The sequence below is a fragment of the Mirounga angustirostris genome, unplaced genomic scaffold, assembly GCF_029215605.1.
Source record: "Mirounga angustirostris isolate CCGP_5_RB_7025 unplaced genomic scaffold, mMirAng1.0.hap1 SCAF_15, whole genome shotgun sequence".
In the NCBI taxonomy this organism is placed as follows: domain Eukaryota; kingdom Metazoa; phylum Chordata; class Mammalia; order Carnivora; family Phocidae; genus Mirounga; species Mirounga angustirostris.
The window spans coordinates 89,649,211-89,665,307 of NW_026991723.1; the positions used below are offsets into that span (position 1 = coordinate 89,649,211).

The following is a 16,097-nucleotide window of genomic DNA, read 5'->3' on the forward strand; positions in this document are numbered from 1 at the left end:
TCCAGGGAATTGATGACCCTTCCTGGGGGCGACAGCAGACTGAGGACCAACCTGGGTCATCACTCACCGTGCCTACACAGAAGCCCCACACTGTGCCTTTCACTGCTGCCTGCAGGCCTGGTGCCTAAAAACCAAATGCTGAGATCTGTCCTCCACCTCTCAGGAGCCACCTCCTACTAGATGCTTTGAGGCCAGGGAGCAGGTGACCCGGGTTGGCATGGATCTGCTCTCCTAGACATCTTTGCGGGGTGAGCCCCTCTCCAGCGAGAGGGATCTGAGAGAGGGTATAGGGGGAGGAACTCGAAGGCCTTGTTCTGAACCCTCTGTGGAAAAGGAAAGATTCACATCTCACAAATGGGTAAACTGAGGCCCCAAAGCAATCTGTGCTGTGCCCCAAGTTAACCAGTAAGCCAGGCAGTGACAGAGTACCACCTGGGAGCCAGAGAGCCCTGCCTCCCGGGTCAGAGTCTTCCTTAGCTGTGTGACCTTGGGCAAGCTACTTACCATCTCTAAGCTTCATCTATAACTTGGGACTTTGCTAAAAGGAGTTAAGTCATGGGTCCATTGGGAAGAATCAGTGGCTGATGCACATAAACCAGTTTGCATGAAGCCTGGCATAAAACAGGTGTTCAGTAAATGTTAAATTATTGTTACTGTTATTATTATTAAAGCAGACGACAGTCTCTAATTCTGCATCGTCTGCCTGCTTTGTGACAATAGCCGAGATGGTTTTCAGCAGTAGGGCCCCCTCTCCAAGCCAAGGGGGGAACCAACAGCAGGAAAGGGTCAAGATGGAGGTAAGAGGAGGCAGAGGGGTGGGGCCCTGAGGTGACCCATCCTGCTCCTGTTCCTGACACCCTCTGTGACCTTGGACCAGTCCCTCTCCCTCTCTGTCCTCAGGCTCTTTGTTCTCCATGCATCCAAATCGCAGGGCTGGCTGCCTGAGCACTGCAGTGAGAACCCACCCTGGAGGAGGCCAGGAGCACCTGAAATCCACATGTCCCCCTGGAATATGGAGGAAGCTGTCTGCACAGCCCTGGGAGACAGCACGGCAGGAACCTTCCAGGCGGGTTCAAGAGCCCAGGGCCGCCCAGTGTTGCCAACTCCTTGGCCTCTGCCGGGACCCCCTGCAAGAGTCCTCCCCGCTCCCGTGCTTGCGAGGAGTGAGGCCCCTCCTGCCCCCCTACTCTGCACTCCCTCCGGAGCTGGCTTGGCTTCATCAAAAGCAGGGCCCATCAGGGTGGAGGCGGCGATGTGTCAGCTGGTATTCAGGCTCTGGTTGTGCGCTCAGATCGCTCCCCCTCCCCATCTCCCCAAATCCACCCACCCACCCTTTTACCCACTGCTTGGGGCCTTCTGGGTGGCAGCACTCCACAGAGGGAGTCAGAGCGGCAGGCTTGAGCCCTTGGCTGTTGGGGGTGGGTGGACTGACTCACTTGGCCCCCTCCCCGGCGCCGATGGGGCAGCCCCCACGCCCCTGGGCGCTGGCACCCGGTCAGGCCCCAGGGTTTGGGAAAAGGAAGCTGCAGCCCCGCGGCGCCTGACCCGTGCCGGCTGAGGATGCGCTCTGCGCGCACCGACCCGCCGGCCCCCGAGCCGGGAGGAGATGTTTAGGCAGCGACCCCCCAGAGCAGGCTCGCTCCCGCGGCTGCCTGCTGGGGCCACCCTGGCCGCGGGCCCGCCGGGACGCCCCTGCTGGCGGCGCCCCTCCCCGGGCCGCGGCGTGTCCCCCGAGTCGCGCAGTATTTCCTTCCTGCACCTTTAAGAAGACCGTTGCTCCGTGGTGGGATGGTGTGTTAAAGCCACACAGAGGAAGTTACGCAGCCCGGATCAGACCGAGAGATAAAAGCCCCGATGGTGATCGTGAGAGATGGCAAGAGGATTCAGCCTCGGCATTAACTTGGAGCGGAGCGCAGGGGGGCGGTGAAGCGCCCCGCCATCTGGCCCGCGCCGCGCCTGGGGGCATGCCCCGGCGCCCCGACGAGCAGCCGCGAAGCCCACCCGGGCCGGGGGCTGCCCGGTGCCCGCGCGCCGGCCCTCTCCGAGCCGCCCAGGGGGCCCCAAAAGTTTGCACCTGTTAGAGGCGACCTCCCGCCCGGCCCGGGTCGGGCGATGCGGGCGGCGCGGGCGGCCCCCTGCCCCGGCCCGCGTCTCCGGGACGGCTGCGGGCGGCCCCCCCGGCGGCCGGAGGGCGCCCCAACCCCGGTCTGACGGCCGCGGCGGCGGCGGCAGCGGCGCGCGAGGAGCCGCGGCTCGCAGCCCTCCGGCCCGCGCCCCCACCCAGCGCCGGCCAGGGCAGGCGGAGCGCCCGCGGGCGGCGGTCCGCGGCCTCCCGGGTCTGCGCTCCGGGAAGCTGCTCCGAGCCGGGGTAAGGCGGGCGGGGAGAGCCGGCGGGCGCGCGGGGGGGCGAGCGGCTGCAGCTTTGCCAGCCTGGTTTCATTTTTAAAGGGCTTCGGTGACCATGCAAGCCTCCCGGGCCCCGGGAGCCACTTCAAGCGGCCCAGCCAAGGCTCGGACGCAAAAGTTATTCGGTAGCTGCTGTTACTAGCGGAGGGCTGGAGTCGCCCGAGAGGGGTGTGTGAGTGTGCGTTTGTGGGAGCATCTTAAAGGAAAAGCTTGTCTTTCCGGCTGGCTTTTTCCTACCAGGGTCTTTTCCATCGTGTGTGTGAGCGCGCGCGCGTGTGTGTGTGTGTGCGCGCGCGCGCGCGCGTGTGTGTGTGTGGTGGGGATAGATGTTGCAAGAATGCGTGCCTGTGTTTGTGAAAAGAAAATTAACCCTTCTCTCGCGCTACTCCTCCACCCCAATTTAATCGCCACCATCGACAGCCCCCCCCGCCCCCCCCTTCCTCGCATCCCCTTCCCATCTCTCCGAAAACTGGGTCTGTGTGAGTTGCGCAGAGAAACTCTTGGCCAGCCGGGCTGGAAACTTCTTTCCGTGCGGGGGAGGGGTGGGCTAGTGGGGGAGGGCGATGAGCAGGGCCCGGCTTGGGGACGTGTGGAGTGCAACCTGGAACAGGGCGGCGCGCAGACTGGGGGAGCAGAGGCAGCGGGAAGGCGGGAAGAGGACCGTGGGCTCGCGGGGTCCGCCCGCTCCGAGTAAGTTGCCCGCCCGGGCGGGGGGCGGCGGAGGCCGGGGCGCTGCTGGAAAGCGGCGCCGGGAAAAAGAAGGCAACTAATTCCCGGGCGCTTTGCTCGGTGCCTTCTCTAACTGAGGGAGGCGGTGGCAACGGAGGGGGCATCCTCGGGGCCGGCGGGGCCTTTCTTAAAGGCGTGCTTATTAACTGCTGCCGGGGCTTGCACTCAACTTGGGAAAGACAAAACGCAGCTGCGGGACTGTGGGGCACGCCCCTGTGCGATGCACGCCCCTGTGCAGCCCACCCGAAGCTCGGACTCCACCCCGACCCCTCGGCCCAGCCAGGACCGACCCCCACGCCCCGCGCCCAGCCGAGGCCTCCTTCTCGCGCCCCACCCCCCAGCCCTCAACTTTCCGGGGCTCCCCGGCCGCCAAGAGGCCGTAGGGGACGCCGGGAGCGGATAGGGCCCCTGTTCCAGGGCTAGGGGGCACCCGGGCCGTGGGTAGCTAAGCTCCAGCGGTGCCCGGAGAACCCCCGGGGACCCGGCCAGGGGTGGAGGGCGGGAAGGTGACCCGGCCGCGGCGGGCTCCCCTTTCCTTTCTAGCCCTCGGGCACCACCCTCTTGCAGGCAGATCTCACTCCGCCCGGCTGCCCCCGATGGGAAGGGAGAGGGAACCTCGGGGTGGGCAGCCCCGGGTACCCCTCCTCCAGTGCCCTCCAGGGGCCCCGCACCCACAGCGCCAAGTTTCCCACGAGGCGAGGGCGCAGCCGGCAACTCCGGGAGGAGCCTGCTCCGAGCCCAGCCAGCTCCGAGAGGCGCTAATTCAATAAGACAGAGAAATCGGAGTTCAGAAATCCTGGTAAAATCTAATTTTCGGGTTTTAATACCCTGGCTATCAGCCCCCGTCGGTTCCTGAGGACTCTTAAAAGAAATAAAGCGCATTGATTCTATTTGTTTCTGGGAGCTGCAGTTTCTTAATAATATCAGGTGAAGATTTATTTTCCAAGGAGAAAACGATCCACCGGGATACAACCTCTTACTCTGAAATTTCCCTGGCTGGCTTCTCACTCCCTGCTTTCCGCCTCCTTATTCTGGAGACTCTTGCTTCTCTCCTCCCTCCTTGAGTGTGTGTGTGTGTGTGTGTGTGTGTGTTTTGTTTCTTTGTTTTTCTTTTTGGCAGAAGCCGACTGTAATATTCGCTTGCTGAGCTCACAATTCTCCCTATAATACCAGCAACGCCCCGTTGATTGACTAGTTGTAAACACATTTGTTACCCCACCCCCAGCAGATTGGGTTGTTGTTGGCTACCCCCCCCCCCGAACACCCCATTTTCCAGGGAATGCGCAGCATTTAAACCAAAAGAACTGCAAAGCAATTAATAGATTTCCGAGTTGCTCCGCACTTCGCTCTCGGTGGCCTCCCGGCCTCCCGGCCTCCCGGCCTCGCTGCCTCCCCGCGCGGGTGCGGCGGACAGCGCAGTCCAACCCCCGAGCAGCCGCTGGTCCTGCAGATGAAGGAAGCCCACAGCCAGTGCCCGGTGTCGCCTCCCGTCAGGAGCTCCCTACCTGTTAGTGAACAGTTGGGAGTCCTCGGCTGGAAGAATTAATTAGGGACCTGCTGTTTTCTGGGCAGCTCGAAGCTTGGGTAGAGGCATCCAAACCTTTGCCGGCAGCGCTATTTTATTTTTACTACATTTTCTCAGGTTGTAAAAATAGTCGCCAGGCGGGTTCTTTCTGAGAGTTTCTAGCAAGGAGCCCATTCAAGGCCAGGCAGGTTCTATAACAGGTTTCTCTTTAAACAGCCAGAGGTGAGCAGTAAAAATATGGTCCCCCCTCGGCTCCTCATTCATCTCCATCAAGAGCCCTTCAGCCAGAGAAAGGGGGCAGGGGTGGCCTTAATGCAGATTTATGATTCCCCCCCACCCCGCCCCCGACCAAGAGCATGGGGCACTGGCTGGGGGCTTCTTCGGGCAGCGCAGGTGAGGGGCCAGCCCCCTCTGGACAATGTCCACCTCCCCGGTTTGTCATTTTTGGCAGCAGTGTGTTGTGTCTGGGGGGAGAATGGGTTTCATGGAAACGTGATTAACTCTTCAGGGACTCATCTGTGCACAATGTGGCCCGAGAAGGTGTCAGGTGAGAATCATGCTGAGGTTAGCAGCAATGCCGAAGCAGTTTGGGGATTAAGAGGCAATAATCATAGGTATAATAATCAGAATAATTAATAACGCCGGTGCTTCTTCTGTGACTCATTGCATAACCTTTGCCCTATTGGCTAGTATTTTTGGCCAGGATCCCACACTGGCCGGACTCAGATTCTCCTGGTGATGTATCCAGTGTCTGGGAACACACCACATTACTGGAGTCATGTTTTCTGCAATGTAACATTTGTCTCAGTTATAGCTATTTGGGCTCTTAAATAATTATCAGTAGCTTAAAATAGTAAAGCAATAATCATAATAGTGACTCATTTATAGACACACCCTCCAAAGATGATTGCAAAATTTTGGCCTTGATCAGAAAAATCTAATATGACAAACCATCGTCACTTCTGCGGAAGTCCTCACTGTCCCTAGTTTCTTAGCGCTGAAAATTAAATTGACCATTGCAGAATTCGGGGAGAGATTTATCGGCACCCGGTTCTTACTTGTTGGCCCCCACTTGGATCTGTACCTGTCTGTACAGGCTCGTTGGCTCCTATGGTGACAGCTTTGGCATTTTGACTTTTTGGTTACGGTATTCAAAGCCACCACTCAATCTTGACCCCTGAGTATGTCCTGGAAAGTCGGTGACCCCAAGCAGGGGCACTTCTGCTGCCCTAACACCCCCAGAAGAGAGGGGGGAAAAGCGAGTCACCTTTTAAATAATGTGCCCAATCTCCAAATGTGCAACTCTAATATTAATAAAAATAACCCAGTTTTCTCGGGAGACCTTGCTAATGCAGCTTCATCTTTTGCACATTTTGCCAGAGAGCTTTTGTTCTTATACATCTTTATCGTTCCCCCTTCTCTTTTTAATTTGTTGCAGGTGTTGTTGCTAATGAGCTCTCTCTCCTCCCCTCTTACAATGAAAGACAAGCCAGCCCCCGGGTACCTGGATGGATTGAGAGCCGAAGTGTCAGAAACTTCATAATAAGTTGCCGATGGCCACCAGCCAAGGTCAGCTGGCCCCCATTAGTGCCTGTCCCCACAAAGCAGAGCCAAATAAGCTTCTCCCCAGTTAAAAACCTCAGTCGCTTTTTTATGTTGCAGTCCAGCCACACAATTGTTGTCACTTTAAGCCCACATGAAAAGAAATCTCTTCTATTGGTCTGAGATGCCAGCCCAGCCCCACAGAGGGAACATGTTTCCAGCTAACACGTACACCTCCTGATTTTATTTTCTCTTTACAATGCAGGCTGGAGGGTTGTTTCACAGTTGTGCTGAGCACATCACACATTCAGGGCCCTTTAAAGACCTGGATTGATTGGAAGGACAAAAATTAAAAGCAATCTGATCCGACCTCATGCCAGATCCCTGAGGATTTGCTCCCTTTCCCATTTCCATCCACTGTCACAATTTGAGAGCCTGCCTGATTTGATCAGATTCACCTCTGGGAGAGGTGCAATGCCAAGGTTAGGAGGACACGAAGTTATGGGCAACTTTTTGATCTGCCCATCAGCAGTCTGAGAAACGCTGGCTCTGAGTTTTCCGAGTCAGCCTTTGGGAAGAAACAAGTTCCTCGCTCTTTGCAACCCGGCCGTGTTCGAGTCCCTGGGACATCCAGCCACCGTTGCCTGGTAGATGGGGCACTTTCCATGCTGAGGCCGAGAGTCCCGCCTGACCCAGTCGCTGCCTCTCCAGGGCCTCTCTGGGCCACGCCCCTGCGGACTGCTCAGCCATGCTGCACCTGCTCGCACTTTTCCTGCACTGCCTCCCACTGGCCTCTGGGGACTACGACATCTGCAAATCCTGGGTGACCACCGATGAGGGCCCCACCTGGGAGTTCTACGCCTGCCAGCCCAAGGTGATGCGGCTGAAGGACTACGTCAAGGTGAAGGTGGAGCCCTCAGGCATCACGTGCGGAGACCCCCCTGAGAGATTCTGCTCCCACGTAAGTCAGCACCCCCCCCACCCCCTGCTGTTCTGTTTGCTCAGGCCAAGGGGGAGGGGGTCTGGGACAGACTGGTGATGGCTGAGCAGAATGGGAGGACCAGATGCAAGGTTGACTTTCCCGCATCTCGGATTGGGAGCAGATGGCTGTCCCACCTTGGAGAAGTGCCAAAGCAAAGGCCACCCCCAGGGCTCTGTGGTCATGTGATGTCATTCTCTGGGATGGGTACCTTCTTGACTAGCTGACCACCAGATCGTTTTCTCTTGGGAAGACCATGGTAGTGATAGTTCCTGGGCCAGCCGGCGCAGACAAGCCCCGCCTCCGTAGTCAGGAAGTCAGGATCCTGGGCGAGGGAGCAGGGCACTCTTTGCAATGTTGCACTCTGTTCAATCCTTCTGCGGGACCACGTCCTATCCCACCTGATCCAATGCAGCAGACGGTTTTGCCAGGTCAGCGTATGCCACTCACAGAGCTGGAACTCTGCGGGGGGAAGGTTTGATGGATGTGCAGGGGGGATTCATAAGGAAGGAGTCAGACCAGGATGGACGGTGTGGCTGGCTCTCTTTTCAACCCCACCGCTATGTTCAGTGACTGCAGCCACTGGCTAAGTCAAGGGGACGGCGGCTGCTCAGGGGTTGTCACTTGAGCCCTTAATTAGAGGAGGATGGGGTCTTAGAGCCATGGACTACTTCAGTAGTCAGTGTTACCAACAACAACAGCGGTCATAATAGCCGGGACCATTCATGGGAGCCCCTTGCGTGCGGGCTAAGAGCTTGCTATGCAAGTCCCCCCGTCAGCTCAGCCAGGCTGATTCTCTGCTGTATAAAGGAGGAGTTTGGGGGTTGGGCTCTGAACCAGTGGCAGCTCTGGGCCTCTGATCCATCGTCTGTAAAATGGGCATTGTAGGGGCAAGTGAGCTGATTCACACATGTAAAATGCTGAGTAGGGCCTGACACAGAGCCAGTGCCCCACAGATGGTAGCTCTTGTCATTCTTGTTGTACAGATGGAGAAACTGAGGCTCAAAGTCCCACCAGGAAGTGGTAAAGCTGTGATTCAAGTGTCTGGCTCCGAAGTCACTGAGCTAAGCTGCCTGCCGAGAGGGGCCTTCCCACTTGGCAGTGCCTTTGACCCCCACCCCCACCCCCGTGCCCGGCAGGAGGCTGGGCCGGGCAGCCAGGCTGCAGGACCTGATGGGAGGGGCTCATCGTCACCTTTGGGGTGGCTGCTGTCTCCATGTGCCCTTGAGGGAACCTCCGGGTCTCTGGGCTTATGGCTGGACTGAGCAGGTATCCCCACGGGGCTCCTGAGGACGCCTCAGTCCCATGGGGAGCTGCATTCCTATCACAGAGCAGTCAGCCTGGGAAGGTAGCTTCCCGCTTGGACAGTCAGCAGTCAGTCATGAGGCTGTCACTGTGGATGGTGGCTGGGCCGAGGGAGCCAGCTGGGGAGGGAGGGAGGGAGGGAAGAAGGCAACACAGGGCTGGGGGGAGGTTGCTGGATAGCTCCTGGGGACCACTGCCCTGGGGATCCCAGGGCCTCACTGGCTCAGGGATGAGCGAGGGGGTTAGCTCCTGAAGGTCAGGGGCAAAGCCATGTTGCAGGGCGGGGGGCGGGAGGGCAGTGGAGCCCAGGTCTGAGCCTGAACATTAGGCTGGCAACCCAGCCCAGTTCATGCAAAGACTTCTCTACACATTCCCTGAACAGTCAACCTCTGCCTCTCATATTAGAGTCTTGACTGTATTCCTTCTCTTAAATATTAATCATTGCCTTAATGTACTGGGGGGAAGGGTGTGGGACAGGGCAGCTAAATCATAATTCATTGGACCAGCTTCTGGTCAAGGGCTTGAGGGGTGGAGATGGCCATCAGATGCAAGTCTGAGGCCCTCTCCTGGCCAAAGCTGGCTCAGGATGCCCTTAGCGCTGGACGTCTGCCCTGCCCCCACCCACTCTCACAGGGAGGACCCAGGGCAGCTGCCAGGGTGGGGTGGTCACCACCCCCCCAAAATCCTAAGGCTGCCCCACCTGCCCAGGCAGGTGTCATTGAGCGCTGGGGTCTGGGAGGAGCTGGGAGCCCTTCTTTCCTGGGAAGACAGGAGGGGAAGAGTAGCGTCTTCAACATCTCCCACATAGGTGGGTCCTCAGTGTCTCCACACCTGTCTGATGGACTTAAATATTTCATTACAGGCTGCCATCCCGCTCTGCCTGGCAGGCGGAGGGGGACTGGCTTCTGCAGGGAGCAGGGGGTCACATCCAGATAGATTCAAACCCCTGTGCAGGCTCCCCTGAGCAGGTCCTGTGTGGGTCTCATTTAATCATCTCCAGGATGCTCTGAGGTGGGTAGTGTTCTAATCCTGTTTTAGGGATTAGACAGTGTTGCCTAAATCCTGCCAAGGTCACTCAGTTTCAAAGGCAGTTGAGGGGGGGCGGGCAACTTATCTGCAGCCAGAGCCTGTGCTTACTCCCCAGGTGACTCGGCCTCCTCTCTCTGCGCTTCAGTTCCCTCCCCTGTAAAGGCCAATACTGTATGTGGGGCACAGGGCTGGCCGGGGGAGCGACCTGGCACACAGTAGGTGCTCAATGTGCAGTAGGTGTTATGAGCTTATTATTGTTGTTAGGACGCCCTCAGCTGTGTCCCTGGCTTTTCTTCTTTGCCTCTGTCCAGACTGGAGGACGCCGCGCCCTGTATTTCTAGTCTCTGGGCAGCTGGCCTACGCTGGGTGGTCAGGGAGCTCGGACTCCTGCAGGCATGGTCGGCGGTGTGAACCACCAGGGGGCGCCCTAATGGTAGCCAGCCACCCACTGACCTGTTAGCGGGGGCCAGTGCCCAGGGGGTCCCTGTGGCCACTGCCGGACCTGTCCCCACATCCAGCCAACGGGTGTGTGAGCCCTGGAGCACCCAGGGTGCAAGGGGGGCCACGAGGCAGCCACCATTTTCAGGGTTCAGGGTGCAGACCCTCCCTCCTGCCAGGCTTCCCGTCCTTCCGCAAGGCCACCTGAGAACTGAATTGTAAATTCCAGCCTGGCGAGGAAGGGGAGGGGGGAGAAGACCAAGATAAATGAATAAATAAAAACCTATCCGCTCTAAATGCACAATGAGAATTAATAGGGATGAGCTCTCAACCAAGGATCCGAGGGCAAGGGCAAAATTTCAATGAGGACTGCAGGAGAGGACAGGCAGCCCTCCACCCTCCATTCTGGGCCAGCCTGGCCACGCTGCAGGGCCCAGGGGGCGGGGGAGGTGGTACCCACAGAGGCTTCTCAACTCTTGTGCTGTTGGGTATGGGGAGCAGCCCCACAGTGCCCCCCAAACACTCTCCTTGTGCCTCTGGAGACAGAAGCTAACCCGTGAGTCTCAGGAGAGAGATGGTGAGGCGGGGGGAGGTCGGGAAGAGCAAGGGGGTGGGGTGCTGGCCACAGACCAGGCGGGTGGTGTTTAAAGCGATCCTGCAGGTCCCCACTTGCTACCTAAAGTGTAGTCCTTGGACTCACCTTGTTAAAAATGCAGAATCCCAGGCCCAGCCCCAGACTGCTGAGTCAGAAACTGCATTTTAACAAGAGATCCAGGTGATTCAGAGGCATGCAGGGTATGGTCTGAGAAACGGCTGCCCTATGTAATTGCTTGGTGGTGGGTGCAACCCGTGGCTGATGTTCCCGGGGGATCTTTGTGGGTTACGTGGTGAGTCCCTGTGGAAGGAGATGTTGAGGAGCAGGAGGCCCCGGAGTGAGGGGTGGAGCTGGGAGCTGATGTCCCTGAGACCCTCTGGAAGCTTCCACAGAGAAGCTGTGGGTATCCTGTCTAGAAAACACAGACCTAGGGTCTGAGGACCCAAGCCCCCATCCCAGCTCTGCCATTCTCAGGCAGGGTGATCTGGGGCAAGTCATTTAGATTCTCTGAACCTCAGGTTCCTCATCTGTACCTGGGGGGGTGACTTGCCCGCCCCACCAGCTTCCTGGGAGAAGGAAATGCTTTTCTCAGAATATCTACAAGTGCTTGAAGAGAGTGAGTTCTGTTCTAGCGACAGGCTTTGATATGATCATTAATCCAATCTTGATCCTCTTGATTTTGAAATAGATGAACATTAAACTTTTTATCCAAGACTTTACATGCACAGGAGTCTTGGTCTTGGGCTTGACAGGGAAATCAAGAAAAGGCCATGAAGGTGTGTCTTTGAGCACCCTTCTTCCTCAGCACCTGCTTTACCTTCTCTGTGCCTCAGTTTACCTAAATGCAGAGCACATGGCCCTATCTCCCCGCCCAAGGGGACATTTGGGCTGATTAAGACAAATGGCAAGTGGATCCTTGAGTCCTCGAGCCCCTCCTCACCGTGACATTGAACACCATATGTAGAATCAAGGTCATAGATGTCCCGCCTTCTGCCTGACCTCAATGTTCACGAAATGTTCCCACCAAGGAGTGCCAAGCTGACGGCCCACTGGCTCAGGCCTCCTTCCCCCTCTGTGTTCCTGGCCCCCAAACCTGAAGGGGAGAGCATGCAGAACACCTCACCCCCGCCCCCTCCTCTCCTCAAAGAGAGAGCACGGCAGATGTTACGAACATACACTACTAACAAGGCATGGGGAGACAGAGCTGATGTGGTGGGAACCCCAGAGGGATGCAGGCCCATCACTCCTGCTGACCCTGCGTGCTCCAGCCTGCCACGCTTCTCACCTCTCCCTTGCCTGGGCCGCCTCCTCTACCCGGAATGTCTTCCCTTGCTTCCTTCATTCCCAAGGCTTCCACATTTACCTGGAAAACCCCAGCTCAGTTTTCAAGGTTCAGGTTGGACCCTACCTCCTCCAGGAGGCTCTCTCTGATTCCTTAACCCAGGTGGGTAGAAAGGCCCCCATCTGGTCACATCCCTGTCATTGTGCTCACTGACATTGGCCTAGTGGTTTAGGGCTCGGGTCCTAGGGGCAGAGAGATAGAGGTTAGAACCCCGTGCTGTGGGACCTTTGGCATGAGGCTTAACCTCTCTGAGCCTTATTTCCTCAAATTGCTGCTATTAAAGGATACACAATCACGACTGTCATGAGCACAGCCCCTGGCATATGACCGATACTCATTCTTGTGGGCTCTTGTGCTCCTGGTGTTTGCTTTTGCCTTGGACTGTGAGCTCCCCAGAAGTAGGGCCGTCTCATCTTTCTGTCCCCAGCACCTCCCTCTTGGCTCAGTCAGTGCGAGGTAAGTGTTTAATGAACAAATGGTTGGGCCAGTGGAAGGTCGGTGTGATCCGGGAAGACTTCTCAGAGGAGGAGAGATTAGAACTGAATCTTACAGGAAGAACTAGGGTTTCGATCAGGGCAGAGGAAGCACCTAAATCTCCTGCGTGTCTCCATCGGAGCCCCTGGTTCGTGGGATTTGCGATCGGATAACACCAGGAGGTCTGCACAGCTCTGTTCTTAAGTAGGAAGCAACTTTAGAACCTGAGCTTCACCCAACCCTTAGTTAAGGCGCCTCATTCTGTTGAAATGCCTGAGGCAGGGCCCAGCTCAGGACAAGAATAGTTCCATGCATGACATCTTGTTGCACAGTGAAGTCTCCTTCCTGGGGAGCAGTTGAGTGACAGGCCCGGGGCGGCGCTGCTGGGAGGTCAGCGCCCACACGCGTGAGATCCTTGCCCCTTACTTTTCTTAAGGGAACGGCTTTGGGTCCAGACACCCCATGGAGGGTGGGCACAGTGCAACTAGAGTGCAGTGGGGAGGGGAAAGGGCCTGGAAGGGACAGCTTTCCAAAGAGTGTCAGAAGATCTAGAACTTTCCAGCGTACACATCCCTGCCTTCCCCAAGCTCGTCTTCCTCTTCCATCTCTACACTCTCCAGCCTTGGTTTTTAATATATTTTCATGTTTCTCCTGCGTTGCATGTATTATCATCAGCTGCCTCAAACCCCTGTGCGGGGAGGAAGGGGATGGACAGATGGACAGACAGACAGACAGGCAGACTACCCCCGCTGTGGATGAGAACTTGGGATCCGGGAAGGGGCAAATGCGAGCTGCCGTTATCCCGTCCCTCTGGGTTGTGAGACTTTGGCTAAGTCCCTGTGCTACAAGGCTCGATTTTCTCATCTGAACATTGGGATGGCAGCAACCACAGGCTCAGAGGAAGGCTGACAGATGAGATGAGACAAGCCTCAGAGAGCCCTCAGCTGGGTGCCTGGCACAGAATGAATGTTCCCAAAAAAGGGATTTTCTTTTTCCATCCCAGAACTTAGCTGGAGAGACAAAAGGAGTGACAGTAGAGCATAACAGACAGAAGATGATGCTGTTGACCAGGCAAGGAATGGGAGGTAGAGTCCGCGTGCACTGTGGAGTTCAGAGATGGGGGGCCCGGGTCGGAGGGATTCAGAAGAGTGACGGCTCGCTCGGAGGGAATGGCATGTACAAGGTCATGGGGTGGGGGGTGCAGGGAACATGGGGGGGAGCGCATGGATGCCAGGGAGGGGACAAGCCATGTGACCTCCTCCTCCCATGTAACCCCCCCCCGCCCCCCGTAAGCCTATGGGCGGAGTGTTTACTGTACCATCAGGCAGATGAATAGAGAGACCAAGGCTTCCCTAGGTCCACTCAGGGGTGGAGCTGGGATTCACCCTTCTTCTGTCTGGCTCTTAATGTTGGGAGGAGGGGGTGTCAGGCCAAGGATGTGGTGGCAGGGAGGGGAGGAGGGGAACAGTGGGCAGGCAGAGGCCCAAGGGAGCCCCTGAGCCCAGGGGCCGGAACAGAGCATGGCAGGCTCAAAGGAGCGGGGCCCCTCGCCACCCGGCCCTGGCCACCCCAGGACCGGGGCCCAAGCTGTAGAGTCCCATTCCCATCCCACGGCCCCCGGGGCCCAGGCTCCCCGGCCTCAGACCTGGCCAGGGTCCATCTGGCCCACGACGCGCGCGGGGCACCAAGTGCCGAGGAAACTAGGAAGTGGCAGATGATGCGGAAACTGGTTCTGCTCGGCTTCGCTTTGCAGGTTCTGATCTGTTTTTCTTCAGCAGCAGATTTGCTTAAATATATGAAAATGTGTTTTTAATTCCCTGAGCACACACCAACTGCTGGCGGGAGGGGGGAGGGCAGCGTGTGAGAGCAGAACGAGCACAGGAGGGGAGCCGGGCGGTACCAGGTTCTGGCAAAGTCTCCTTGCTGCTGGTCAAGCCCCTTAGCCTCAGTTTCCCCCACTGTGCCAAGATGTGGTGTGCGTAGATTCCACCAGCGCTCCTGGAGGATGGCCAAGTAGATTCTGGGAGTTTGGAGAAATCTAGGCTAGGGTTCAGCTTTGGTCACAGACAAACAAAATGGGGGATCCCAGCGCAGATAGAGGGGTTCTGAGCGCTGAGCACAGCGCTAGACATTTTTTTTTCAAGTTCAAACTCCTTTATTGTAGTATTCTCACAAACGAAAATCAAAACAAAGAAAAATAAAGCTAAGCACTAAAAATATAACAGTACATCACATAATTTCCCTCTGGTTTTCTAAATTCTTTTTTTTAATTGAGATGTAATTAATGTATAACACTGTATTCGTTTTAGGTGTACAACATAACAATTTTATATATGTAGATACTACAAAATGATCAGCACAATAAACTTAGTTAACATCCATCACTGCACACGGCTAAAGGGTTTTTTTTTTTTTTCTTTTGATGAGGCCATTTTTAAAAGAATTTAAAACTCTTTTAAAATTGAGGTGAGGGCACCTGGGTGGCTCAGTCGTTAAGCGTCTGCCTTCGGCTCAGGTCATGATCCCAGGGTCCTGGGATTGAGTCCCACATCGGGCTCCCTGCTCCGCGGGAAGCCTGCTTCTCCCTCTCCCACTCCCCCTGCTTGTGTTCCTGCTCTCGCTATCTCTCTGTCAAATAAATAAATAAAATCTTTAAAAATAAAAAAAATTAAAATAAAATAAAACTGAAGTGAAATTCACATGGCATGAAATGAACCATTAACATTTTTTATTGCAATAAAATATATAGACCATAAAATTTGCCTTTTTAACTGTTTTTAAGGATACAGTTTCATAGCATTTAGTACACTCAAATTGTTGTGTGACCACCGCTTCTATGTAGTTCTGAGACATTTTTAATTACCCCAAAAGGAAATCCCCGTCTCCATTAGCTCTCACTCCCCAGGCCCTGGGGACCACTAGTCAGCTTCCTGTCTCTATGGATTTGCCTATCCTCGACCCTTCTTGCAAATGGAATCATATGACATGTGACTTTGTGCCTGGCTTCTTTCACTTAGCAGTACGTTCTCGAGGTTTGTCATGTTGGGGCAGTTGTCAGTACTTCGTTCCATTTTTAAGGCTGAGTAAGATTCCGTTGTATGGATAGACCACATTTTATGCATTCGTGCACCAGTTGATGGACATCAGGGTTGCTTTTACTTTGGGGCTGTTACGGATAATGCTGCTGTGTCCATTTGTGTACGCTTTTTGTGTGGACATTGCTCTGCGACATATACCTAGGAGTGGAATTGCTGGGTCGTATGGTAATTCCATATTTAAGTTTTTGAGGAACCGCCAAACTGTTGTTCACATCAGCCAGACCACTTTCCATTCCCCCCAGCACGGGACACGGTTCCAATTTCTCCACATCCTCACCAGCACTGCGTATTTCCCATTTTTGTTTTTTATTATTATGGCCAACCTAGTGCGTGTGAAGAGACATCTCATATGGTTCTGATTTGTCTTTCTCTAGTGACTAATGATGCTGGGCATCCTGGGCTTATCGACCACTTGTGTATCTTCTGCAGAGAAATATGTATTCATGTCTTTTGCCCATTTTTTTCACGGGGTTGTCTTTTTGTTGTTGATTTGTACATGTCCTTTATGTATGCTAGGTGCTAGATCCTTATCAGATATATGATTTGCAAATATTTCCCCCACTCGATGGTTAGTCTTTTCACTCTCTTGATTATGTCCTTTAATGCACAACATTTTTTTTTATTTTAGTGAAATC

General features: G+C 55.6%; 1 protein-coding gene across 2 annotated transcripts in view; it reads left to right on the forward strand.

The window, feature by feature from the left end:
* Positions 1 to 1,796: 1,796 nt before the first annotated feature.
* The window catches only part of NTNG2 (netrin G2), a 69,555-nt gene continuing 55,254 nt past the window's right edge, over positions 1,797 to 16,097 (forward strand). The window contains exons 1-3 of one of the 2 annotated variants that reach the window (XM_054509471.2): positions 1,797 to 2,368; positions 6,099 to 6,229; positions 6,468 to 7,163. In XM_054509471.2, coding sequence (XP_054365446.1) covers positions 6,951 to 7,163 — 213 coding nt within the window. In that variant the 5' untranslated portion in view covers positions 1,797 to 2,368; positions 6,099 to 6,229; positions 6,468 to 6,950. The remainder of the gene's footprint in view (positions 2,369 to 6,098; positions 6,230 to 6,467; positions 7,164 to 16,097) is intronic. The other variant, XM_054509473.2, reaches the window with a different exon arrangement.